General features: G+C 41.2%; 1 protein-coding gene across 1 annotated transcript in view; it reads right to left on the minus strand.

Moving 5' to 3' along the window:
• TTC39B (tetratricopeptide repeat domain 39B) overlaps positions 1–27,592 on the minus strand; it is a 133,185-nt gene that overhangs the window by 38,075 nt on the left and 67,518 nt on the right. Inside the window, exons 3-6 of the mRNA XM_056117397.1 lie at positions 23,923–24,015; positions 12,977–13,093; positions 8,536–8,667; positions 7,527–7,603 (exon numbers count right to left, since the gene is read on the minus strand). Of these exons, the coding sequence (XP_055973372.1) occupies positions 7,527–7,603; positions 8,536–8,667; positions 12,977–13,093; positions 23,923–24,015 (419 nt within the window). The remainder of the gene's footprint in view (positions 1–7,526; positions 7,604–8,535; positions 8,668–12,976; positions 13,094–23,922; positions 24,016–27,592) is intronic.

Here is a 27,592-nt window from a genome sequence, read left to right on the forward strand (position 1 = left end):
TGGGAAAGAACGCGCCTGCGCAAAGTCACAGAGCAACAGGCACACTAAGCACAGCAGGCAACGGCCAGTGGTGCACCGTGGCTTGAAGCACGATGTATTTATAGGGAAGGGTGGGCACTGAGTTGGGAAAATGAGTCGAGGCTAGACTATGGACAACCGTGATGCAGACAACAGTGGGTCCTTGCAAAGATCTTAGTAGAAAGGTAGCCAGGTGGGGCTGGAGCGATAGTACAGCAGATAGGGCATTTGCTTTGTGGCCGACACAGGTTCGATTCCCAGCATTCCTTATGGTCCCCTGAGCACCACCAGGAGTAATTTCTGAGTCAGAGCCAGGAGTAACCCCTGTGCATCGCCAGGTGCAACCCCATTTCATTTCATTTCATTTCATCATCCTGTTATTCGTCGATTGCCTCGAGCAGGCCCCAGTAACGTCTCTTTCATCCTAAAAAAGGTAAAAGGTAAAGGCCCTCCCGTTGATCGTCGATTTGCTCGAGCGGGCCCAGTAACATCTCCATTGGAGACTTTGCTGTTACTGTGTCTGGCATATCGAATACTCTCGGTAGCTTGCCGGGCTCTCCGAGAGGGGCAGAGGAATCGAACTCGGGTCGGCCATGTTGGCTGCTTGTAAGGCGAACGCCCTACCCGCTGTGCTATCGCTCCAGCCCAGCCCTGAGATTATATTCAAGGCTCTTTAGGAGAATGAGACCCATCATTGTTACTGGTATTTGGCATATTTGGTACGCCACGGGGAGTTTGCCAGACTCTGCCCTGTGGGCAGGCTACATTCGATAGCCTGCAAATTTGTCCAAAGTAGGAATGAGATAATAAGATGTCATAAAAAAAAAAGTTCTGATAAGTGCAACCCCAAAATAAAAAGAAATAAGAAAGGTAGTCAGGTGAGGCTTAAGTTCTAGTTAGACAAATCTAAAAGTAACTAGAAGGGCATAACAAAAAGGCAGATGTGAAAGGCAAGAAAGTTTGAACTCCATATTCCCTGTCTAGGTTTCATTTGTGCTTAACTTGAATGCTGGAAAGAGTGCACTTAAATATATCTAAAGGCAATATGCCAGCCACGAGATCAGAACGGGACTGCTCCCTCTTAAACCCAGGAAAAGTTTAATTAAATATACTCACTCCTGCAGACAACCATCCACCCAAGGATGTAAATGAAAATTACTAAGAGGAAAAACAAATCATGTACCAAAGCTACAATGTTTTGACATGCTCCCTTGAACACAAAATCTGTTTGGGCTACAGTGACAGCCAAACTCATCAGGAATAAAATGCAACTTAATTTCTAACCGTTTTCTTTCTTCATTCTGGTTGATCTACAGTGGGCAGTTTCTTGGTTCTCTAAAGAAGTTCTTTGTGAATGACATATACCATGTTATTTCTTAGTTATAAATTCCTTAACCCACAGAAGGAAACATCTTTATAATTTAATGGGAGATTAGCTAAGCACACCTCTAGATGTGAATGTCAAAATAAACCTGCGCTTCAAGATAGGCTATTGTCTCACATAGATAAAAGATAATTATTTTTGATATTTTAATTAAGATTTCAACTTTTCTTTAGGGGGTCTAGATGTGCACAGGTTTACTCCTGGCTCTGCACTTCAGGGATCACAACTGGGAAGGCTGGGGACCACACATCCTGGGGATGGAACCCAGGTCAGCCACATGGCAGGCAAGTACCTTACCTACCGTATTATATATCTCTGCCCCCAAGACTTTAATTTTTAGAGCAATTTTAGGTTCACAGCAAAACTAAGCAGACCGTATAGAGATTTCCTATATCCATACTATTAGCAACACTCTTCACTATAGTGGTACATTTGTTACAAAGCATGAACCTCCCTTCACACATCACAGTTACACAACACAGGTCAAAGTCTATGTGAGAGTCCACGTCCTGGTGTAGTGCCTACAACTCTTTGAATTCTAGACAAATCTATAATGACATGTTTCTGATCATTAAATATCAACAGAGCAGTAAACTGCTCTATAGTTGTAATCAAAATGTACAGAGCCTTTCCAGATTGGCTTCTTTCGCTTAGTCCTATGCATTTCAGGCTCTTCCCATGTGTGATGGCTTGAGAGCTCATTAATTTTGGTGCTGAGTCACAGTCCCTTGTCTACATGAACACCAGATCATCCATTCGCCCACTTCTGGGCACTTTGGCTGCTTACACATCTTGGCAATTTGTCTAAAGTTCCTCTAATTATCCAAAGTGCAGGTTTCTATATGTACAAGAAGCTTTCAACAACTGTAGGTAAATCTCAAGGACAGCCATTGCTGGTTTGTTGAGCAAACATGTTTCTTTTCCAGTCTTGTCTTCCAAAGTTATGGCAGCTTTCTGTCCTTCCACTCACTCTGACTGAGCGTGCTCCTGATGCTCCCCTTCCTCTCCAGCTTCCAGGGGACCAGTGATCAGGACTTTGAACTTCTCTTTTGGAAGAGAAGGGGGTTAGGTCACACCTACAAGTGCTTAGGCTATTCCTAGCTCTGTGCTCGGAAGAGATCCCTCGTATCCAATAAGGTACAGAGGACGGAGTCAGTGTCAGCTGCATATAAGGCAAGTGACTTACCCCCGTCCTCTCTGGTCCTGAATGTTCTAGTGGATATGTAATAGCACCACACCTTTGTTTTTATGAGTAGCGAAATAAATAACCTTCTACTTCATTTAAGATTTTCTAAAGTGTCCAGGGGTATGGTGCTGGGTCAATCTGTACCTGTGAGGCTAGTGCATCAGCAACCTGATGGCACCTTCAGACTTCCAGATACCCCAAAATTACTGCTGTGCCTTTGGCCATACCCCTAAAACTTGGGGCAAAGTTTACCAAGAAAGTAAATGGCCAAAAGGTATGTGGGAGACACACCCACAAACCACCTCAGGCTCAGCTATATAATTGGAGGCATGGCCTCTCCGGTTCCTGATCAAATTACTTAACGGCCATGATCCCAGAGACTCAGAAACAAATCTCAAAACCCAATAGTTTTTGGCAGAAATGCGTCCAGTCCCTGCAGTAGGTTACAGGCGCTGGGCCACCGCAGGTGGGAATTGGTTTTGTGCCTTGGCCTGTTCCCCCTGGCGGCCCGGTGGACGCCATCCTCCAGAGGCCACTGGACAGTCAGGTTTGGGCCCACAGTGACGAGACACGTGGGGCCAACAAGATGCGGATGGAGCCGGCCATTTCCTCCCCATCCCAACGAGACTCAAGTTGCCGCCCACAAACGGCCTCTCTGGCTCCTGATCAAGCTGCTTAACGGCCATGATCCCAGAGTCTCAGAAACAAATCTGGAAACCCAGCAGCTTTTGGCAGAAATGCATCTGGACCGCGCAGTAGGTTACTGCCGCCGGGTCACCCCAGGGGAAAAGGGTGCTGTCCCTCTGCCTGCTGCCCCTTGGCAGCTCGGTGGCCACCATCCACCAGAGGTCATTGGATAGTCATATTTGGGCCCGCGGTGATGAGACACGCAGGGCCTCACCGGATGGGTGTGGAGCTGGCCCTTTCCCCCCACCCCAACGAGACCCTGAGTTGCCGCCCACGAATGGCCTCTCTGGCTCCTGATCAAGCTGTTCAACAGCCATGATCCCAGAGACTCAGAAACAAATTGGGGAACCCAGAGACTTTTGGCAGAAATGTGTCCATTTGCTGCAGTAGGTTACAGGTGCTGGGCCAACCCAGGTGGGAATAGGTTTTGTGCCTTGGCCTGTTCCCCCTGGCAACCTGGTGGCCGCCATCCTCCAGAGGCCACTGGACAGTCAGGTTTGGGCCTGCAGTGACAAGACACGCAGGGTCTCACGGGATGGGGGTGGAGCCAGTCCTGTCCTCCCCGTCCCAACGAGACCCCAAGTTGCCGCCCACAAAAGGCCTCTCTGGCTCCTGGTCAAGCTGCTTAACGGCCACGATCCAAGAGACTCAGGAACAAATCTCGGAACCGAGCAGGTTTTGTCAGAAGTCCCTCCAGATTTAATTGTTAAATTTTCGGAATTTCAAAATTGTGCGACCACTACTGCAGCCACGCAACATCATATGTTATTCATAACCAGCGACCGAAAACAAATTGTCTACTGTTGCCCTTTCAGCAGATCTGAGTGTTGGGGTAAAATTCCAAATAATAATGGTGGGTTTGGCGTCAAAATATTGAATGTAATCAAAGTAGAGAGAGAGTAATATGGAAATCATCTGCCCCATAGGTAGGGGGAGCGTGTGGGATGGGGTCATACTGGGGTTTCTTGGGGTAGAGAATGGGCACTGGTGAAGGTATAGGTGTTTCATTGTATGATTGAGACTTAAACCGAAAGCTTTGTAACTGCTCTCATGGTGATTCAATAAATAAAAGTATTAAAAATGAAAAAAAAAAAGTAAGGTGGAGTTCATGCCCAATTCAATCAGCTAATCAGTGGGTGAATAAATAGCAGCCACTACATTTAAAAAAAAAAAGATTTTCTAAAGTTCCATGTCCACAGATGTCATAGAAAGATGAGAACATTATACCATCTATTTTCAAGACATGTGACAAAGGAGTGGGCTGGAGCAATAGCACAGCAGTAGGGCATTTGCCTTGCGTGCAGCCAGCCCGGCCAAGCTGCATTCGATTCCGCCACCCCTCTCGGAGAGCCCAGCAAGCTACCGAGAGTATCTCGCCCACACGGCAAAGCCTGGCAAGTTACCTGTGGCATATTCAATATGCCAAACACAGTAACAAGAAGTCTCAAAATGGAGACGTTACTGGGCCCGCTCGAGCAAATCGATGACAAAGGAATCATTCAAACTTTTTCTCAGCCATTTATGATACATACTGTACCCTTTTCTATCTGCCCACGAGAAACACAGGCAAATGGAAAAGACTAAGTGTTAGAGAAATGAAGATAAGGTTTGAATCCTGCAATGCTAAGCAGATAATCTCAAATCATTGTTAAAGATCTCTGAACATCAATTATTAGTTTAAAAAGAGGAAATTACAATGGCTGGATTAGATTAGATAATTAAAAAAAAAAAGAGGAAGTGGCATAAAGGGCTTAAACACATGCTCTGCATGCAGGAGCCGCGGATTCAATCTTTAGCACCATAGGGTCCCCCAGCATCCTGGACCAAGCAAAAACCTTTGCCCACCACCACCACCACCCAGCACCAAACAGGAAGTAGCCATGGAGCACTTGCAGGTATTGTGCAAAAAACAAACAAAATAAAACACTATTAATAAAATGGTGTCTAACACATATCAGTTTTTTAAAAATAAAACATTATGACTGTCATTTGGGGAGCATATGGAGATGTTCAATATGGAGAGGTTGAACCATGTCCAGGTATGCTCAGAGCTTACTCCTGTCTCAGTGCTCAGGGATCAGTAGTGAAGTTGAACATATTCAGCGCCTAGGATCAAACTTGGGTTGACTGAGTGCAAGGCAAGTGTACCAGTTTGTACTATTTTGCAATCTTTCCAGCCCCAACATCGTCATCTTTTTAAAGTGAAGTGAAATAGTGACATTTAAACACACTGGTTTAGAAAAGTGTGATGGGAAAGAAAGAGTGACACTTGCTCAAGAGAACAACGGCTTCTCCAGAGTGGGAATAAAGCCATCACTGTCATTTTTCAATTATGATTTGTGGTTACTTCTGTTTATCCACCTTTGCCCCTCTTTTTTCACCCCCCAAAACAGGAATCTCCGGAGTTAGGAAACGTTAAAATAGACTGGCCTGAAGCTTCTAGTTTGAATGACGTGGCAACCTTTCTCTGGGAGAAGCTGTCATGTCCAGAGCTATTCTCTCGGCTCTGACTGGACTGAGACAGAACTTTCAGATCCTTCTGCATTGGTAGGATGCCAGGCTCCTTGCTAAACAGTACCAGCCAGTGGAGACTGCACAGTGGAGCCCTTCTCAGCTTTCATTCACCTCCCTCTTTATCTCTATACTGAAAACACCCCTGAGGATGTACTACACCATTTTCTGTTTTGCTTTTATTTTTTTTTGAAGGGGTAAGATAGATTTCTGGGATTTAGGGGCCACACCTGGTGTGCTCAGTGATAACTCCTAGCAATGCTCAAAAGACCATATGTGGGTGCCTGGGATAGAACTGGGGTTGACCACATGCAAGGTAAATGCCTTAACCCCTTACTATCTCAGTTCTTGGAGGATTTTTGGGTCAGACTGGCTATACTCAGGGGTTACTTCTGGTTCTAGCTCAAGGGTCATTCCTGGCAATTTACTTGGAAGATCATATGAGAACCACAGATTGAACCAGGGTTAGCCACATGCCTGAATGTCTATATGATCTCTCTGTGCCTCTGACCCATTTTCTGAACATGTCGTGTATGTTCATTTTATGTTCCTCAGTTGTGAAATGCTTACCTTCTCCCTATACAAAAGCAAGGGGATAAATAAATTCTTCTAAGTTCTTGGAGGTCAGTGTCTATAGAAAAAAAGTGGACTTCAGTGGTCTAGAAATGCCATTCTGTTTAACAATAGTAATAGGGCCAACATCATACCCGTTAGGAACAATCTCCCTAATTTTCTCCTATAATCAACACTGTTGCTTCACATCATAGATGATCTCTCAGACCCTCCAAAGTCTATAAACAGTTAATAATACTAATCTCCTGGCAAAAGTGATGTAAACTGACCTCCTGGAGTGGGGAGAATAGTATCTTATAGACTCCATTCTCAAATCATTAGACCCACTGACTATACTTTTCAAACTCCATTCTATGAAATACAGAAGTGCATAAAAAGTACAAAAGTATTTTTTAAGGCTTCATTATTTGTAATAGTGAAGAAATCAAAACAACGTAAGTGTTTTCAATAGAGAATAAGCAAATAATTTATGGTACGCTACCCTGTTACATAGTTATCAAACATAATGAAGGACAATTTATACTTACTGACTTGGGGAAAATTATACTGCAGAACAATATGCACCATAATTCTATGCATGCAAAAAATAAATATGGGAATAACTACAAAAATTCTATATGTAATACACACACATACGTATGTATATGTATACACGTGTTTGTGTGTGTGTGTGTGTGTGTGTGTGTGTGTGTGTGTGTGTGTGCAAGGTTTGGGCTCCAAAAGCAAAAAACAACAGATCTGGTTTTATGGCCATACCTGACACTGCTCAGGGCTTCCACCTAGCTCTGTGCTCAGGGATCACTCCTGACAGTGCTCAGGGGACCATATGCGGTATCAGAGATCAAATCCATGTTGGATATGTGCATGGCAACAGCCTAATACACTGTACTATCTCTGACCCTATCTGTCTGTCTGTCTGTCTATCTATCTATGTATCTATCTATCTATGTATCTATCTATCTATCTATCTATGCTTTTATATGTACACAGAAGTCTACAAGGCTTCAACTTTAAGCCAATAATTGATAATGATTAATAGACCGTATGATGGGGGAGAAAAAAGGCATTCCATTTACTTTATATCACACTCAAGTTTTAATTTTATAAGCATGATGATTTTAGGTTTTCAAAGAAAGGGGAGTAAATCATCCTGTACATGACTCTTACCTTCAGTGAGCTGTTCAAATGAACCTCTGGAAAGAAAACTTGAGAAAGTTTCAACAACTGAACATTTTTTCCTGTATCTGAATAAGTGGAAGGAGAAGTAGGAAACAAAAAGAAGAGTAACAATAAATTAGGTTGGGCTCATTTTCATGTGACACCCATTTCCATCACAATAAAAAGTTACAAAGGTGTAATCAAACTCTGAAGTCTAAAGGGCATGACTCTTCCCAACACTGCAGACCCTCTGCAACTCAACTCCCAGCATTAAAGCAGCATCCAGCGGGCACTTAGTCCATGCTCACCAGTCACATGTGTTGGCAGACCTACACAAAACAGTAGACACTAACCCTGCTAAGCGCCTTCCCTAATCTCTGGCTAAAAATCAGTATTTCTGTGATAAAAAGTAATCCATTCTTATAAAAAGTAATCCATTCTATGATAAGAATGGATTAATTCTTAATGGTACAGATTAAAGGATGGATTTGGAGTGCAGTATTTGGAAACTCATTTGTGAGGCTTCCAGCTAAATTATATGAAGACACAATTTCACAAATGTTAAAAATTCTCCAATGCTAGATAACTACGTTTCATATCGTTTTCACCAACTGCATTCACTTTAGCCAAATAGAACACTCCCTTATGAATTTGCTATATTGCTCACATAAAAGGTTCCTTCTCTCTTGCTCTGGCTTAGCAGGTACGACCTGCTATTTTTAACTCCAGGGAAACCTTTAAAATTGTTTGCTAACCCCACTGAAATCTCCCTTTGTCTTTCTCTGTAGCTCAAGCTACCTAGGAGAGAAGTGAAAAGTACAGAGGCTAAGTGGTCCGCTGAACAAATATGCAACTTTAAGAGGCAGATTTTAACTCTATTACATAAAATTAAAAGGAGCCATGACACTTGGATGTGTTTGAAACTTTGACCAGGTTCAAACACAGCACTTTCAGTAGGACAAACTCTAATCGGTCTGTCTGTGATCAAATCTCAAGTATGCAAGGATGTGGTTCATACTTTTGGCAGGTTTGTAAGGCGTCCCTCATGGCAGAGATGCCATTCTGGATGTCCTGTTGCTCGAAGGTCATGATGGCCTGCAACACCACAATGGTACTATAGCCCAAGGCATGGTACATACTTTCCTTAGCCCTGCAAAAACACAGGGAATCAAATTAGTAGAGTCCAATTCATCTGAAAAGCATTCAAATCTTATTTGCCATGAGTTTACAATAAATTCCAATGAGTACATGCTGTAACTTTCACAGTCATAATCTTTAGTTCTTCACCACAGTCATCATCTTCACTGAAAGACACGTCTTTCAAACCTCAGTATCAAGGACTTTGCAGTGTAAATCCACATAGGCATCACCAAATGTTCCTGGTTTAAGCAGAGGAAAATAAGCTTTTCTCTGTCTTAGCACAAGGGGGCAGCCTGAGGATTCATTTCTGAGGAAACATTTCAAAGCAAATCCATTTTTTTTCCCAGCTGAACAAAAGAACAGTGTGCTATCTTTAACTCTATAATAAATGCTAAAATTAAAGCCACCAGAAGTGTATTTTGTGGCAGAGGTTCTATTTTTTCTCTCTCTCTCTCTTTTATTTATTTTATTTTTTTCCAATTTCCCCATTTTTATTTTTTTTTTAATTTTTATTAGTGAAACACCATGAGGTATAGTTAGTTGTAGACTTACAAATTTTTGTGCTTGGGTTTCAGTTATACAATGATCAAGTACCCATCCCTCCACCAGTGCCCATTCTCCATCTCCAATGATCCAAGTATCCCTCCAAGCCCCTCATCCCCCCATTCCACCCCGCCTCTGTGGCAGGGCATTCCCCCTTGTTCTCTCTATCTTCTTTTGGGTACTGTGTTTTGCAAGACAGACATTGAGTGGCAATCATGTTCAGTCTATAGTCTACTTTCAGCATACATCTCCCATCCTGGGAGGATCTTCCCAACACTCTTTATTTGGTGCTCCCTTCTCTATCTGAGCTGCCTTTTCCCCTAGCATATGCGAGGTTTTATTTTTTTTTTAAAGATGAAAGCTCATTTAAAATTATCCCCTTCCTTGCTGCTACCCAGGAACCAAAAGGAAACAAGATTTTTTGCAATAAATTTAGGCATGCAACAAAGGCCCCTAACAGAAGCACATTTTAGATTTCCTGAGCAATCTAGTTCCATTATCTGAGATTCCCAGTTAAAGTTTGAAAATTCAAATAATCAAGTAATGTGACAATTACTTCTATTTTTAAAGACAATTTGACTTAAAGTATGACAGACGCCCCCAAATTCTCTGGCTATAAAAACTTCACCACCTCTTTTCTCAAAAACAAACAATACAACTCCATCAGTTATGCAAATTTTACAAAAAGACTAAAAATATCAATGTGCCATTTTGTTTTCAATTCAAGTGCAATACAGAACAGCCTGCTCCTATGCAAAACAAATGCAGCCAAAAATTATTTCTCCCATGATAGCTTGATCATCCTTTGGCAATTCGCAGTCTGTCCCAAACAGGGAGGGCACTGACTCAAAGGAACTGCAAACAACATGAGCAGCCTAGTTTTAACCAGCAATTATTCAGGCACCATGATTTACAGAAATGGTTTTACTTTATTTTATTTTAGGCATGGGGATTAGAGCTCCATCTGGTATTCAGTATTGGGGTCACATCCAGTATTCAGAGGCTCCTGGCTCTGTGCTCAGCAATTACTTGGTGCTCAGGAGACAGTATGTTTCCATAGTAAGGAGCAGTATGGTACCAGAGATCAAATCAAGGTCAAGTGTGTATGAGGCAAGCCACTTAACCCCTATAACTCCTACCTGGCCCACAATAGTGGAGGATTTGGGGGCATAGATTACCCCTCATTTAGGGGCTATTCCTGGCTCCGTAGTATTGAGGATTAAAATAGGTCAGCAGGATTCAAGGCAAGACAAGTGCCTTAACTCCTCTCCTACCCTCTCCTTCCCCACTACTATTTTTGAACCTACACTTTGCTGGGATATGGCTTAGCAATAGAACAAAGGCTTTGCATGAGTTTGCTAATGGGCTTGCTAATGGACACCAAAAATAAAAGAATAAATAAATAAAACTCACATTGTAAGCTAAAAATTCCTCCAAGAAGAAAAAACGTTCCAATAAGGGAAGAACTTTAACAATAAAATAAATTCACAAAAGATAGCCAATATAAGTCTTGACCATGGCGTTGGGGCAGTAGTACAGAGGGTAGGGTGCTTTCTTTGCACATGGCCAACACAGGTTCAATCCCTGGCATCCTAGGGATCCCAGTCCATTCAAGCCCTCCAGGAGTGATTCCTGAGTGCAGAGCCAGGAGTTAACCCCTAAGAACTGCCCATGTGAGCCCAAAACAAAACAAAACAAAAGTCTTGTCCAAATATAATACTAAATAATTTTCTTTTTATTCCATTTTAGGATTAGTTAAGGAGTCAGTGACAGAGGTGGAGCAGGGAGTTTTTGAAAATAAGAACAAGGGAGTCACGTAAGCATGCTGAGAGGGAAGGAAAAAGAGGCAGGGGAAGACAGGAAGGCAGTGATACGCCATGGGAAGACAGAATCAGGGAGATCAGAAAGTAAAAGAGCCTGAGACAGGCAAGGCAGAAACTGGCTCAGTGCTGGAGACAACGCTGGTTCATTTCCTCAGGCATGGTTCAGAACCCCCTGCTTGCCGTCTGTAACTGATCGTAGCTCTTCTCTATATTAATAGAATTGTCCAGCAGCTCCTTACCAGTAAATTTACCTCTGTGCTACTTCCCTAGGCATGGAAAATGTTTTCAAAGATTCAAAGTCAATGAGCAGTGTCAAAGAAAATGATTTATTTTTTTTATTTTGTCTACTGGCTCTTTATTTATTTGTATTTTTTGCTTTTTGGGTCATACCCAGCAATGCTCAGGGGTTACTCCTGGCTCTGCACTCAGGAATTACTCCTGGCAGTGCTCAAGGGACCATATAGGATGCTGGGAATCAAACCCAGGTTGGCTGCATGCAAGGCAAATATGCCTTAACTGCTGTGCTATCGCTCAGAGTCAAAGAAAACTATTATATAAACTCAAAATTTCATCTGAGTAAGTGCTTGTGTTGGAAGTTACAATTAAAGATTATTCCTCTTAATCTATATAGTAACACTGAAGGGTTCGGGACTGTGTCTAAGCAAGTCCTAATATAAAAAACAAAAACATATTTGTATTGGTATTTTAAAAAATCAACAGGTACTACTTATGGCTGAAATTAAATAGCATTAACTTAGTTTCTGTTTAACATATAAATAGGGAGTACCATTAATATTTTTACAATATTAAGCTTTTTAGCACCTGAGGTTGGCATATTCTACTTCTATCCTTCCCCCATTTTACAAAAAAAAAAAAATCCAATGATGTTTAAGCTTGGGAGGAATATACAGGAAAAAAAAATTTTTTTTTTTGGTTTATTGGGTGGTGCTCTGGGCTTATTCCTGGCTCTGTGCTCAGGGATCACTCTTAGAAGGGCTAGGAAGACCATGTGGGGTGCCATGGATGGAATCCCAGTTGGCTACGTGCAAGGCACGCAGCACCCTAACTGCTGTACTATCACTCTGGCCAAAAAATATTTCGCTGAAATACAACAAAGTATAAAAAACAACATTCTAATATTTAGATAAGAAAGTAAAATATGTGAGAGCATTAGAAATATTCTATGTATTAAATTTGCAAAGTCAGATTCGTTAACTGAATATTAAAATGGCCAATAATAAGCAGTCTCGAACAAAATAGCTTGGAAATACCCTGGTAGAAAGTCAAATAAACTGACATGAATAATACTGAAAGAGAAGAAAATTTGTTACCCAACGTGTGTCATTCTGGCATACTAATTCTTTTTCATTAAAGTGACATGAGAAACAGCTACTGTAAGAACAACAGTCCGACCTTCCTCTATCCCACTTCCACCCCCAACTTTGAAACAAGAAGTCAATTTCTTGTGTGAAAGGTATTTTTCCTGTACCAGGAGATAAAAAGAGAGTCTACTTACCAGAGAAGGAATTTAGACCTGAAAGACTGCTGAAATAAACTTGTTGCTTCTTAATATTATACTTATTGGGCCCAGGCTAAATATTTTTGGTCAATTCTTCCAAAATATATTGCTTCTTTAACCAAAAGTGACTTGGTCATTTTTTGGGGTTTCCTATTTTGCAGGCTTCTTACATATAAAATTAATTGGCTTTTCTACTATTAATCTGATTTATGTCAGTTAGCAAGCCATGCAAATACCGAGAAGGTGGAAAAAATTTCTTCTACAACATGAAACAAAGATCCATATGAAAAAAAATTTAATTGAAAAAAAGGCTAGAGCAATAGTACAGGGTACTGCCAGGAAAGGGCACAGCACTGGGCACAGAACCGGGAGTAAACCCTGAACACAGCTAGGTGTGGCTCATAAATGAAAAACAAACAAACAAATTTAATTACCATGGCCGAAGCAATTCCAAGGCATCTGTAAATCTGTTATTTAGAAATAAGTTCAATGCCACTGAACATTCTTCTAGCCCACTCTTGAGATCCAACTTACTTGATGATGATGATGACCTAAAGAATGGAGGAAAAACAAAAAGAAATTTTAAATTTCTATAGTCTTTACCATTAGCAAATTGTTCCAGGGAAAGTGACATTATGTGTAGGAGTGTGATTGTGTGCATATGTGTGCATGTGTGTGTGTGTGTGTGCGCGCGCGCGTGCGCGCATGTGCTTTGGAGAAAGAGAAGGCTCAATTCTAACTCTGCCATTTAATTGCTGTTGTCTTCAAACATTAAACTTGATTTTATTATCTGTACATATGCTACAGGCACACTAACTTAATGGGGCCATTGTGTGGACAAAATTAATTACTAAACAATGGTCCAAGCATTGTTATATGACTATAATCGATGACTATAATTGTTAATTATATTAATTGAAACTAGAAGCCTATAGTATTATAGAGTTTCCCCCCCCCATCAACCCTAAAATCACAAGTGTAGTAATATTTATTGAAGAGAGGGTTGAAGTTATGTAGAATCTAATTAGTTTTAATTTGGAATTAAGGTACTTGAGTATAAAATTATGTATTATCTAGACCCTAGCTTCTTAAAGTGGATTGCGACTCTATATGGCGGTTGTAGATCTGAATGCAGGAGTCACAAAAATGTTTTAAAATCAATTTTGTGATTTATAATTGGCAAATGTCTATTTATACACCTCTTTTATATAACCAGGGTCACATATAACTTCCTCAGTCAAAAAAATGGAAAAAGTAAGAAGCCTCCTTGAGACCAGCAATTCCCAACTGACTTGGCCTACCACCCTCTTTTCAGATAAAATTACAGTGTCCCCCTGGTAATTCATCTTCTTTAAGCAAATAAACAGAAACTGAGTCTTATCTTGCACCTGAGGATAGTACTACCCTGCCCCTAAAGAGATCGGGTGTACCCCAGAGGGAGTATCATCCACTATGGGAAAGACTGGTAGGCTCTAGAAGAGACCCCTCGGGGTTACTTATTTTTGATTCTATGGGAACCGCCATACAGCTCTATGAAGTGTAGTAACTGATGGCTAGGTGAATGTTATTGCTTTAGACGTATAAATTCCCTCTGACCAATAGGCTCAGATGACTTTCCTCCAACACTATAGAAAATGCTAATTTTGCTGCATTTTCACATTCACTTCAACCATCTTTCACATCATACAAATTTGTGCTGTTTTTGATTTTTCCACTGACTGACTTTACTATAGCATCTGCAAAGCTTCCTCATTAATTAATGACTTGAATAAACTCTGTAATTTGTATTTATTTTTATATATGTGGGAGTGATTGCTCAGTGTTTTTGAAAAATCATCTGCTTATTATGATTGATATAAATATATTCTTGGGGCCTCAGAGATAGCAGGTAGGGCACTTGCTTTGCATGCAGCCAACCCAGGTTTGACCCCCAATATTCCACATGTTCCCTCACCAGAAAAAAAAATTCTTTAGAACAAGAGCCATCTGTAAAAAAAAAAAAACTGGAGGGATGTGGGGTGGGAGGGATACTGGGACCCGTGGTGGTGGAAAATGGGCAATGGTAGAGGGATGGGTACTTGGTCATTGTATAACTGAAACCCAAGCACAAAAATTTGTAAGTCTACAATTGTACCTCATGGTGTTTCACTAATAAAAATTTAAAAAAAAAACTAACACTTTTTTTTTTTTGGCTTTTTGGGTCACATGCAGCGATGCTCAGGGATTACTCCTGGCTCTGCACTCAGGAATTACTCCTGGCAGTACTCAGGGAACCACATGAGATGTTGGGAATCGAACCCAGGTCGGCTGTGTGCAAGGCAAACGTCCTACCCACTGTGCTATCACTCCAGCCCCGATCGTAACACTTTTTAAGAAAATATTTTAGTAAATAAATGAGCAGTTTGACTTATGGTGACTTATTTTGAAGTATTTAATGTTGAACTTCAGAATCATCAAACTGCCCAAATTCATTCATTCTTCAAGCATGTAAACAAAATTTCGCCTCAGTTATCTGTCATCCACTCAGGGTTTATGGAGTTACCTGGACTCACCCTGATTTCCTTCTTGCTAGTCAGATCTCAACTAAAAAAAAAAAATCATCTACTCATGGGGTTCAGACTGGTAGTACAAGCAACTGGACGCTTGCCTTGCATATGGCAGACCAGAAGGTCAATCTCCTGCACCACTTTTGGTCGCTTGAGCACGCCCAGGAGTGACCCCTGAGCACAGAGCCAGCAGGAAGCTTTCTGGTGTAACTGACCCTTTGATTACAGCATAGAAATTTCAGGCCTATCTGTACCCCTGACTTCCAGGGACGAGAAAGAATATACAGTAACACTAACTGACTCAGTAACAAAATCAATCATAGCTACCTAATGAGACCACCATAAAAATCCCAAAATGAGGAACTGGAGAGATATTACAGCCAGTACAGTGTTTGCCTTGCACGCTGCAGACCCAGGTCCAATCCCTGGCACTGCGTAGGGTCCCTTGAGTCTCACCAGGAGTGGTCCCTGAGCACAGAGCCAGGAGAAAACCCTAAGCTCTGCCCCAAAACAAACAAAATCTTGTACAAAAAGGAAAGTGAAGATTCTCTGGGACCAGAGGGATAGCTCAATGGGCTGGAGCACATGCACATGCTCTTATTTTTTTGTTTTGTTCTGGGGTCGGACTCATGGTGCTTAGGTGTGAATCCTGGCCCTGTGCGAAGTGGTGACCACCAGTGGTGCTTGGGGAGACAATATGGGTTAAGGTGGGCAGGATGAAAGCAAGTGCTTAACCCCCTGTGACATCTCCCCAGCCCAATATGTTTGCATGCCTGAAGCCTCAGTTCAACTCCTGACACTACATAATCCCCTGTGCACTACCAGGGCAAACAAGTTGCAAGCACTGAACCAGGAGTAAGTCCTGAACATGCTAGTTGTGGCCCCAAAATGAGCCCTTCCCTCCAAATTCTATTTCTACCAGTTTCTTATTTTGATGATCACTCTCACTGTCCTCCCGTTGTTCCTCAATTTCCTCGAGCAGGCCCATATTCATTTAATGGCAGAATGGGTTTTTGAGTCTTATATTTTAAAAAGAAAAAAATACAACCCTATGTATACTAGTAATTGGGTATTATATTACATACATTTTATTCCATTTTTTATAATTGCTTAATAAGCTTGGCTGCAAGCAAACCTTGTTTAATATAGTAGATGAAATGGAGTCAGATCCTTTTATTCATTTCCTTCACCCTCATCCAGCTACACAGAACCGAGTAAATCCTTCTTTTCTCTTACACTCAGTTTCTTTATCCAAAAATGAAGCTAATAAAAGTAACCTCTTTAGGGGCTGGAGCGATAGTACAGTGGGTAGTCATTTGCCTTGCACACAACCTGCCCAAGTTCGATTCCCAGCATCCCATATAGTCCCCCGAGCACCGCCAGGAGTAATTCCTGAGTGCAAAGCCAGGAATAACCCCCGAGCGTTGCCAGGTGTGAACCAAAAAGGAAAAAAAAAAGTAACCACTTTATTGGTTGTGATGTTGATACACATAATGTACTTAATGTGGAGTCTGCTACATAAATATGCTCAAGAAATATCTGCTAATATGATCATTACTCTGTAAGTAACTGAATAGCCTTCAGTCGTTCACAGCTGTCTAGTACATAACTAATTAAAGGCATTTATTTTAATAATCCATTCATTTATCTAATCAACTGTATAATACAAAACAAGTTAGCAATGATCACAGTGCAGAAAGAATTAAGTATCAATATGGGAGGCAGAGGATGGAAAAATAAGTTCAGAACATCTGAGGCATTATGTACTAAGCTGTTTTCTTACCAAAACTCACACAGAAGTGGAGCATGTAGCCGTTGGGAAAATAAGACTATAAGATACATACCATGAGCGGGTTGCATTCTTTTTGAAAACATGGGGATGCATGTGGTGGGAAAAGAGAAAAGCTACTGAGGTCAAGGGCGCGGAGACAGCAGTCTGTACAAGTACAGAGAAAGCTTCTACTTGATTGTAGGTCTCGGATCCTCTGTGCCACAAAAGCAGCAGTTACAGATTCCCCTTATGCACTAAGTCCTCTCAAACTGAGGCCCTGGAAAACCAGATCGCAGAGCCCTGATGCCACTGTCATTCATTTGCCTGCTTCTGACTCTGACAACTCACAGGTTAAACTGACTGATGTTAGGCAGAGAAACAATTGGTGACTTTTCTCTTTCCAAGTTATTTGAACTCTGTTTATGTAACTTCTATGATTTACAAAAATGTTGATTTAAAAAATATGTTAATACACTGATGATTTAGGATCAGAGATTTTAAGGCACTTGCCTTGGATTTGACCAATCCCAGTTTGATTCCAGGTACCACATATGGTCCCCAGAGCATTCAGGAGTGACTCCTGAGCACAGAGCTAGGAGTAGGCCCTGAGCATTCCTGGATGTGACCAAAAAAAAATCAAATGAAGTATTTAACAGTGTTCTTAAGAAAAGTCTTATCCCGACGACTTCCCACTTTAATAACTTTAAACAAGACGCTTTACCTAAGTTACTTTATCTGTAAGATGGGGATAGCAAACCTGCTCTAACTACTTACAATATAGCTATAAAATTCAGGTAAACTAGTAAAAGCACAAGGTTAGATACACAGCGTGTGTGTGTGTGTGTGTGTGTGTGTGTGTGTGCGCGCGCGCGCGCGCACATCCTGTGGTACTCAGGGATTACTCCTGGCAGTGCTTAGGGGACTTGTGCAGTGCAAAGAATCAAACCTGAGCCTTCTGAATTCAAAGCACGTACTCCAGCTCCCTGAGCCATCTCTCTGGCCTCCAACACAATCTCTCATAATGGCCAAACTAAAAGAACTAACAAAACTGGGGAAATAGATCAAGTGGCAGGGAACAAGCCTAGCATGTGCTGAATCCCTGGGTGCCTGGCACTCTTGGAAGTGCATATCCAACACTAGCGGGTATGGCCACAAACTTAGTGGTCCCTAAGCATCCCTGGGTGGGTCCATATAAACAAAACCCGAAAAGGCTGAAAGCTTGAACTCTACAGAAATGAACCTCCTAAACAATATCACACTAACTGTAGATTTAGGCCAAAATTAGCAAACTTCTTTAAAAGCAAAAACTAAACACTTAGGATTTGGAAACCAAATACTAAGATAAGAGTTTACTCCAGAGATCTTTATGAAGCAATTGTGGGAGTGTCCAGAGTACTTTTGCAAGCTAAGTCAAGATCTTATCTGCACTTCTGATCCATATCTCTGGTTCTTCAGAGCTCCAGGCTAATAATTCTCTGATCTATTGATTCAGCCCTATGGAACCTAGAGGCTCAGAAGCACCTCTGGCTAGACAACCAGATTGCAGAGACACCTGGTCAAGAGGGTGGAGGTAGAGAGGGGAGTTTGGATGTTAAATGAGAAGAATTTAGTAATTCTGTAAAAGTGAAAATGATATGAAGATATGATAATATCTATTCAATAGGTATTAGCATTGCTTAATGAAGAACTGTAAGGATTTTGTAAAGTCAAAATGCTACTGTATGCAATGTAATAAATAAGGGTGAGAGATGGCTCAAACAGTTGGAGCACATGCTTTGCATGTGAAGGACCTAGATTTGATTCCTGGTACTGCATGTACCCTTAGGCTCATGAGCACTGGGCTGGGAGTAATCCCCAAGCACTGGCACATGGGACTCCAAATCCCAAAAAGTAATAACAACATAGTATTATTTTTGAAAACAGTAAAAGTGGCTGATCTCTCCTTATATGAATTATATATTTATCCTTCAGGTCTAAATAGAAAAATAAAAGTTCTGATCTAAAGATGTCTCTATGGTACCAACATATTCCCTTGCAATGTCTATTGTAATAATCTGTTAATTAAGAGGACAGACGGAGTGGTGTATGTGTGTGTGTGTGTGTGTGTGTGCAAGAGAGAGAGAGAGTGTGTGTATGTGTGTGTATTTATTTCAAAGCACTTAAGTCTACAAAGTCTGAACATGATATATTAAATTCCTTTAAATTACTTCTGCTTACTGCTTTTTCTTTTTATCCTGGTTTACTAATAAGTATGATTATAAGCTACTGTTGGTAATGGTGATAATTTAGTATCGCTCAATAGTGTCTAACAGTGTCTCAAAGATTTATTTTCAAATGACTTTTATTGGGCTGGAGCAATAGCACAGCAGGGAAGGGCATTTGCCTTGCATTAGGCTGACCAGGTCGACCCAGGTTCGATTCCTCCGCCCCTTTCAGAGAGCCTGGCAAGCTACCCGTGATGTATTCAATATGCCAAACAGAGTAACAAGAAGTCTCACAATGGAGATGTTACTGGGCCCGCTCAAGCAAATCAATGAACAACTGGAGGACAGTGCTACAGTGCTACAGATTTTTATTGGGCAAAGACCTCACCACCATCTCTGGTTTATGCAGCTAGTAAAGATGCAAGACACTATGAACACCAAAGCCAAGATCTGTAGGCTAATACCAAATGAGTTCAAAAAGAAGCAAAGAGAAAAACTAAAATTTAAGTTCAGGGAGAAAGAGAGATAACACACAAAACCACTACCTCTGCTTTCATGAGCTCCTCCCAGTTTTCTCCCCCTTAAACGAGAACAGATCTTCCCAAAAGGGGACAGTCTAAGAGTCTCAATTGCATGAGAAACATATTTGTCAACCTTCTAAGAAAGCTAGGTCAAGTGCTCTTAAATAACTGGATAGGAGAGAGATCGCAAGGATTAAGGTACTTGCCTTGAATAAGGCCAACCTGGTTCAATCCCCAGCACCACAAATAGTCCCCTGAGCACTGCCAGGAGTGATCCCTGATCACAGGAGTAAGAAAGCCCTAAACACCATCAGGTGTGTCCCTCTCAAATAAACAAACAAACAAAAGTATGTACCACTGTCTGTAGCACTGTCTTCCTGTTGTTCATCAATTTGCTTGAGTGGGCCCAGTAATATCTCCATTGTGAGACTTATTGTTACTGTATTTGGCATATTGAATACGTCACAGGTAACTTGCCAGGCTTTGCCGTGCAGGCGAGATACTCTCGGTAGCTTGCCGAGCTCTCCGAGAGGGGCGGAGGAATCGAACCCGGGTCTGCTGGGCTGGCTGCGTGCCCTACCGCTGTGCTATCGCTCCAGGCCTAACAAAAGTATAAGTAAATTTTGTATAATAATGTCTGGGCTACTATCCTGCAATATCATTTCTCTAATTTAGATGCATAATGATACAAAACTTACCACCTTAACCATTTAAGTGTATATACTGGTGGTGTTAAGTATATTTACACTGTTGTGTACCCAATTCCCACACTCTTTCATCTTGAAAAATTGAAACTCTAAACTCATTAAACTGTTTCCATCGCATCTTGAAAAACTGAAACCCAAAACTCATTAAACTCTTTCTATCCCATATTATTTATTAACCATAAAGGTTCCACTCCTCCCTCACAAGACTGAATAAAAATTTGATCCTAATGACTTAGCCAGTTGAAAAATTCATTCCCCTAAAAAATTTCTGGAATTCAACCTCCTCAAATAACTCTATAACTCTTGTATTAAGAAATTCAATTCAAGCCACTAGTAGTCTGCACCCATATTGAGTTGATAATTTATCCCCCCCACCCCACCCCACATCCTCTGAGCTGATAATTTAGGCTTGGGAAGTGAAGTATTGCCAAATCTATACTACAACCATGAAAAAAAGGAATTGGGGGAAGTAGGCCACACCTGACAGTGCTCAGGACTTACTCCTGGCTCTGCACTTAGGGAACACCCCTGGCATAGCTCAGGGGCCCATAGGGGATGCCAGCAATTGAACCCAGACTGGCTACCTGCAAGGCAAGTGCCTTACTTGCTGTACTACTACTGTTGCAGTCACAATTAAAAAATATATTTTAATTTAAAAATGTCTATAAGTGATTTTCATTCCTTTAATCCCAAAGCCCAGAACTCCTATTCTATTTCCACTTCTTGCTTCGGGAGAATTTCTCAAGTAGATCAAAAAGAAAAGTCAAGATATTTTTGTTGTTCATTTGTTTTGGGACCACACCTGGCAGTTCTCAGGGCTGACTCCTAACTCTATGCTCAAGGATCACTGCCGGCACCTGACCATATGGGATGTGGAGACACGAATCCAGGTCAGTCATGTGCAATGCAAGTGCCCTGACTGCTGTCCCATTGCTCTGGTCCCCAGAAAAATCTTAGAGAGTTTAAGATGGGTAAGAATGTCATATTCCATTTCCCAGACAAAAATAGGTTTGAAGTCCGAACAGCACAGTTCTTCATTTATTTAATGTTTGCAGTGCCAGGAATTAAAGCCCACTCCTGAGCCACATCCCCAGACCGTGTCTGTCAACTTCATTTAATAAGGACATATCTAACATGAAGTAGTTCTGGACCAAAGTGCAGTCTTTCCTCATTTTCCCCAAAGTAGTCACCACAAAACTTCTTGAATAACTTCAACAGCATGACAACAGACTGAAAGTGATGAACACAAAACTCAGAAATTCCTGAAACTTTGTCATCAGTGCCCTGTGAAGACACCAGCAATAATTCTAGGAATTTCAAAGTCAGGCATTTTCCACATGCTTACCGGCACATCAAGATTCTTTTACAGGAAGACTCTTTGGAGTTGAAATACAAATCGAAAGAAACTACTGATGTCAAAACACTTGGTAAGACTGTCAGACTTCGCAAAGGAAAGTTATCGCACCCACAAGGCAAATGGGCTCAGTAAAGGCACACTTGCGTGGAAGGAGTAAACAGAGCAACGAGCTGCAATTAAATCACTACCTTGGATCTGTCACCCCACACCAAGGTTTGCTCGTCTTTTGAACAGTGCTCAACAGTGTCCTGGTCTATTTCATGACACTGTGTTGAAGAGCATGTGAACTGGGTGTTGTGAGGAGTAATACATTAGGGAAGAGGCTACAGTTTCTGTGCGACCTAAATACCCACACCTGAAACTTTGCTCCACTTTACAGCTGCCATTTTAGGCTGTACCACAATATAATGATAAGGGTTCCCCCCCCCCACAAATATATTAGAAAACTTAACTGTTGATTAAAAGGCAAAGTAGAATCTTTATTTAAAAAAAAAATGTTTTTGATCTTCCATGTGATGCTCATGAGGCCACTGGGCCTCTCTGGTGATTCTCAGGCAGCCAGGCAAGTGGCTCAGTGGCGGGGTCTGAGGAAACAGTTGAGCGTCCAGGCATACCTGACTCCCAGGGCAGTGCTTTGGGGTCCTTGGTGTTGCACTTTGAAATGTACAGGGGACCATGCGGTGACAAGGATCAAACTCAGATCAGCCACATGCAAGAGATAACCCTTGTACCTTCATAAATGATTTTTTAAAGGACCATGAAACTTCCAAATGTAATATTGTGCTTTACTATGTATCACTGTGTCACTGTCATCCTGTTGTTCATCAATTTCCTTGAGCAGGCACCAGAAACGTCTCCTTCGTCCTAGCCCTGAGATGTTAGAAAGTGCCACATTCGAGGCTCTTTCAGGGTCAGGAGAATGAGACCCATCATTGTTACTGGTTTCTGGCATATTAAATATGCCACGGGGAGTTTGCCAGACTCTGCTGAGTGGGCAGGATACTTTTCGTAGCCTGCCAGGTTCTCCAGAGTAAGAACTAGATAATAAGATGTCCGGGAGCTGGGTTTTATAGTCTCTGGGTCTTGGCCTCTGGGGGCAGTTGGTGGGTGTAATGCCTACATCCTGGAAGATGGGGGATCTGGGTGGAGGAGACCCAGTCCCAATCCAAGCAGGCTTGGAGATCTAAGCCCCGGGTCCCGCACACCTGGGTTCCTCTGACGGTTCCTTCATGTGTGAGGCTCGTCCGAACGTGTGGAGAATGGTCTTAAGCATGGCTGTGGCTGGAACCGGGGGTCTTCAACTGCCGAGGCTCTGCTTTACTATGACTCTAAATTATTTCTTATTTTTCCACTCATCTTTTCCTTTATGGATCTTCAACCTCTATCACTTCAGCCACTGCAGCCCTGTCCCAACTTCTTTGTAAGACTCCAAGCTAGGGCTCAAGAAATAATGCAGTTGGTAGGGATTTTGGCTTACATACAGCAGCTCTGAGTTTGATCCCTGGCACCCTGAGCACTCTTAGGAATGATCCCTGAGTGCAGAGCCAAGAGTAAATCCTGAGTATTGCTGAGGGTGGCCCAAAAACAAAATTAAAAGTTGCCAAGCTAACGGTCTCCAATTACCTGGCCAAAGCCAATAAAAAATAAAATAAAGCAAAAACATAAAAGGTATATTCTTCAGCCATATTCACACAGATCTCTTCAAAAACCCCTGGCTCTGTTGACCAGATTCCAGAACTGCCCCCCAAACCCAGGACAATGCCAGAGTACACACCCAGAAGTAAGCCCCGAGACCTCTATTCCATGAAAAGCCTATGGGTGAATCATATCAAAAAGAACTTGCCTGCCTAGGGAAGACTAGAATGAAATACATCAGAATTCTAAACTCTAATTGATCTGTGTGTCAGTGATCATAGCTACGGCTGATATTTCCACTTGCCTCCCAATTTTCTTACTGTTTTCCAATGAGGTTATATTATTATTCAAGACTATTCAAAAAATTAAGGTTAAGAGAAGACTCCTAAGGATATCATACGCCAAAATACTAATTTAGTTTTGTTTCTGTTTCATGCAACAGTACCTTCTATTTGCTGGCTTCCTTAGCACTTAAGTATGTTCCTAATTTGTGAAACTGGCACAGCACCTGCCTGGACCTCTCTACCTCCCACGGGTTAGTAAATCACAAAGCCTTAGTTTGAGATCAAGATCAATCACAAAACAGTTCAGAGTTAGACTGCCTTGAACCCCCAGATACACCTACGCCCCCATCCTGACCTGCTCATATTAGATGTTCCATGCAGTCCAGATGCCTGTTTTGTGTCAAATGAAGCACAGTAATGACTGCTTGCTGCCATAGCTGACCGAGACCTGTTAATAAAAAAGGCAGAGAGCTGTTTTAATTTCATTCTTACAGAAAAATAAATACAAAAATACAACTGCACAAAGAAAAGTCCTTCATTTATTTAGGACATCTCACCTTCCTTTTGTAAATTTTGAAAATAAGCATCAAAATATCTAGTTATATACAAATACTGTTTTTGGAGTTTTTTTATTTTTTTTAATTTTTGGGTCAAACCCGGCAATGCACAGGGGTTACTCCTGGCTCTGCACTCAGGAATTACCCCTGGTGGTTCTCAGAGGACCATACGGGATGCTGGGAATCTAACCCAGTCAGCTGCGTGCAAGGCAAATGCCCTACCCACTGTGCTATTGCTTCAGCCCATGAATACTTTTAAAGTTCAGCCCAAATAAAATAAAATTTATTTTTATTCTAATATACACAAGCAAAAATAATTCTAACACTCTATCACTCACCACCCAAAGATAGCAGAGTATCTGCATATATATCCTTTAAGGTCTTTTGCCAGGAAAATAGTTTTTTTCAAAATGTATACTTATAGGTTTTATAAAAATAAATATTGTTCTTAGGGAAGTAAAACTTTTTAATCTTTTAAGGTCTCTGGATGGTTCTGAGAACTAAAATGACAATAATAGATGACCAGGAAAAAAAGCAATTATTTGATATCCCATGTGCATAAAACAACTGAAGTTTATTAGGCTCTGCTAAAATCAAGTCAGTTGCACTAGAGTCATATATATATAACTTGTATGACCCCTTCACACATGTAAACTACTGTCCAGAATTCATTTTATTAAGAACCTTCCTCTCTCTCTCTCTCTCTCTCTCTCTCTCTCCCCCTCCCCCCACCCTCTCTTTTGATTGGGACCACACCAGATGGCAGTACTTAGGGTACCATATGTGGTGCCAGGAATTGAACCTGAGCTGGCCATAGACAAGGCAAGCATCTTATCCATTTATTATCTCTCTGACTTCATATTTTCTTTTAAAAATAAGAAACATTTTAAACACATAGATAAAATAATATTGCAAATAAATATATTTAAATAAATACATTTAACAATTATGAAACCAAGAGTAACTCAACTTCCAGCTACTTGTTAGCTTGAAAATAAGACAAAAGATAACAAACAGTTGGGACAGGAGCAATAGTCCAGCTGGTAAGGTGCTTGCTTGCCTTACAGGAGGCTGACCTGGGTTTGATTCTCAGCACCACATATCGTCCCCCAAGCCCTGCCAGAGTTATCTCTGAGAAGAGAGCCAGGAGTAACCCCTGAGCACTAATGGATATGGCCCCCCACCAAAAAGGCAAAAAAGCTCTCTCAATGTCATCTTAGAGTACCATCTATCATCTCTACCTAAGGGATATTCCAGAAGATATTTTTGTTTGATTTACTACTTACTTTTTTCTAAGATAAAAAGAATCTTTGATTTGACAAGCTAGTTTGATTGGCTTTGCAAACAAACTGATTTAGTCATGCCAGTTAAAACACTTGAAATTTATACACGTGAAATTCTTTGTGTATACATAAACAGCATTGGAGGGTGTATGTTATTCTCTAAGCCATTCAATGAGCATTTCCAATGTGTGTCTTCTGTGTCAAGTATATTGACAAGTGCAGGGAATAGAGAGGAATGTGTAAGACAGAAGTGTGATTTACTAGTTACCATTATGCAAATAATTTGACTGTTAAAATTATGGATTTATTGTCCTGTTGGAGAGTATTTACATTGATATTTAACAATTCCTACTCCAATCTTCAATTTCCTAATTGCACTTGGAACTAATTTGCCCATCTTGCTGATTACCTAAGTGAAAAATCCTTGACCTGTGTTCACTCTCTAAGTATTACACTTACACAGACTGAATAATGCTGCAATCTCTAACAGAGAGCAAATTTCCATATATAGTTCTATTTCAGTTCATGTTTCTGTCAACAAAGGACCACATACAAAATGATGTCCCAGTAAGCTGTGCCAGTAGTTTACAATTATTTTTCCAAATAGGAGCCTCCCATTATCCCACTGGTACTAGGAGGGCCTCTGGGCCACTCCCACCAGTCCTCATTGCCTTGGTCACTCAGGGTCTATCAGAATTTGACAGCCCAGCAGTGCGGCAATCATAAGGGTTACACTAGCCGGTGCTGGAGGATGGGGGGACATTAGCCAGTGAAAAAACTGGGGACTTCACATACGCTAACCAATTCCTCAGACCCTGGTTTTTATTCTTTTTAAAACTTCAGACCAGCACCCAATCTATAGATAACTGGGTCAAATCATCAGTACTGAAAATTATTGGACTATACCATGTAGTCTAGTTACAAAGTACGTGATGGCATGAAAGTTTGTGTAATTACACTGTATGACATTTGCACAATGATGACACTATCTAAGAAAGCATTTTTTAAATAATGTATCCCAATTATTAAGTGACATGTTACTACAAGAAGGTCTGCTTCTAGGGGCTCTGATTTCACTCACATGAAAGGTACCGTCTTTTTTACTAGAAACTAGGATTTAGACCAAGAAAAAGCAAAAGTTAAGCAATTCGGCAGGAATAATAAAGCTGGGGAAAAAATAGCAAAGGATGGACCATAGTCTGAAAAAAAACCAAAGTACTCAAATAATAGATTAAATTTAGTAAAGTTTAAAGTCCATCACTCATAAACATACAGAATTCAAGGTACTTATTTTTAAGAAACACAAAGTCATATAGTTCATGCTCTCAAAGATGATAACTGAGTGAGACTCAATTATAAATTCCTCATCTGGGCTAAAATAAAAAAATCCAAGTGAATAGAAACTGGATGAAAAGAATGTTACTTAGCAACATGGTAAAAGATTCTGAATTATTTCAAAGTGTGCTTATGAATACAATGATCTCTTTGATGCAAATTAATCTATATTAATAGGAGCATAGTACCTAGAAAGGAAAGAATAGTCTAACACACCACACACACACACACACACACACACACACACACACACACACCCATCACCTGAATCCCCATCGAAGTGGAAACTTTTTTCATGAAAGGAGAATAGATTCAGCTCCTAGGAATGTCTCACAAGTGGACACTGTTATCATCTCCTCATCGGCCACCATCCAGATCACATGGCTTTTTCTCCTGGAAGGGAGCAACATGATACCCACCACAGCCATGCAACCGGACCCCATGCCAGGCTGTTTTACTCAGGGTGCCCCAGAGGGGGGCAGGTGAGAACCTTCCCCGCCCCAAGGGACCCAGCCCCAGCAGTCGAAAACCTCCAGAACCCAACCACCGCCATGCTCAAGGATGCTCCCCACATGCTCTGGCCGAGCCTCACAAATGAGTGAACATATTCCTGAACACATCATAAGACACTGCCTTCCCATTCTCCAAGAGTACCACACCACATTTGATGGGGTTCAAATAGATGGGGCAACCAAACACAGAGGGAAATATATATATATGCATATATACATATTTTCTGATATATATACACAAGCTCACACCACTCAACCTTTAACATGTTAGTGATATCCTAAAGAATGTCTTAATGGTCCCTGCCAAAATAGAACAATATTCACAGTTACCCTATGGA

This window comes from Sorex fumeus, unplaced genomic scaffold (assembly GCF_029834395.1).
Source record: "Sorex fumeus unplaced genomic scaffold, SorFum_2.1 ptg000034l, whole genome shotgun sequence".
Classification (NCBI taxonomy): Eukaryota; Metazoa; Chordata; class Mammalia; order Eulipotyphla; family Soricidae; genus Sorex; species Sorex fumeus.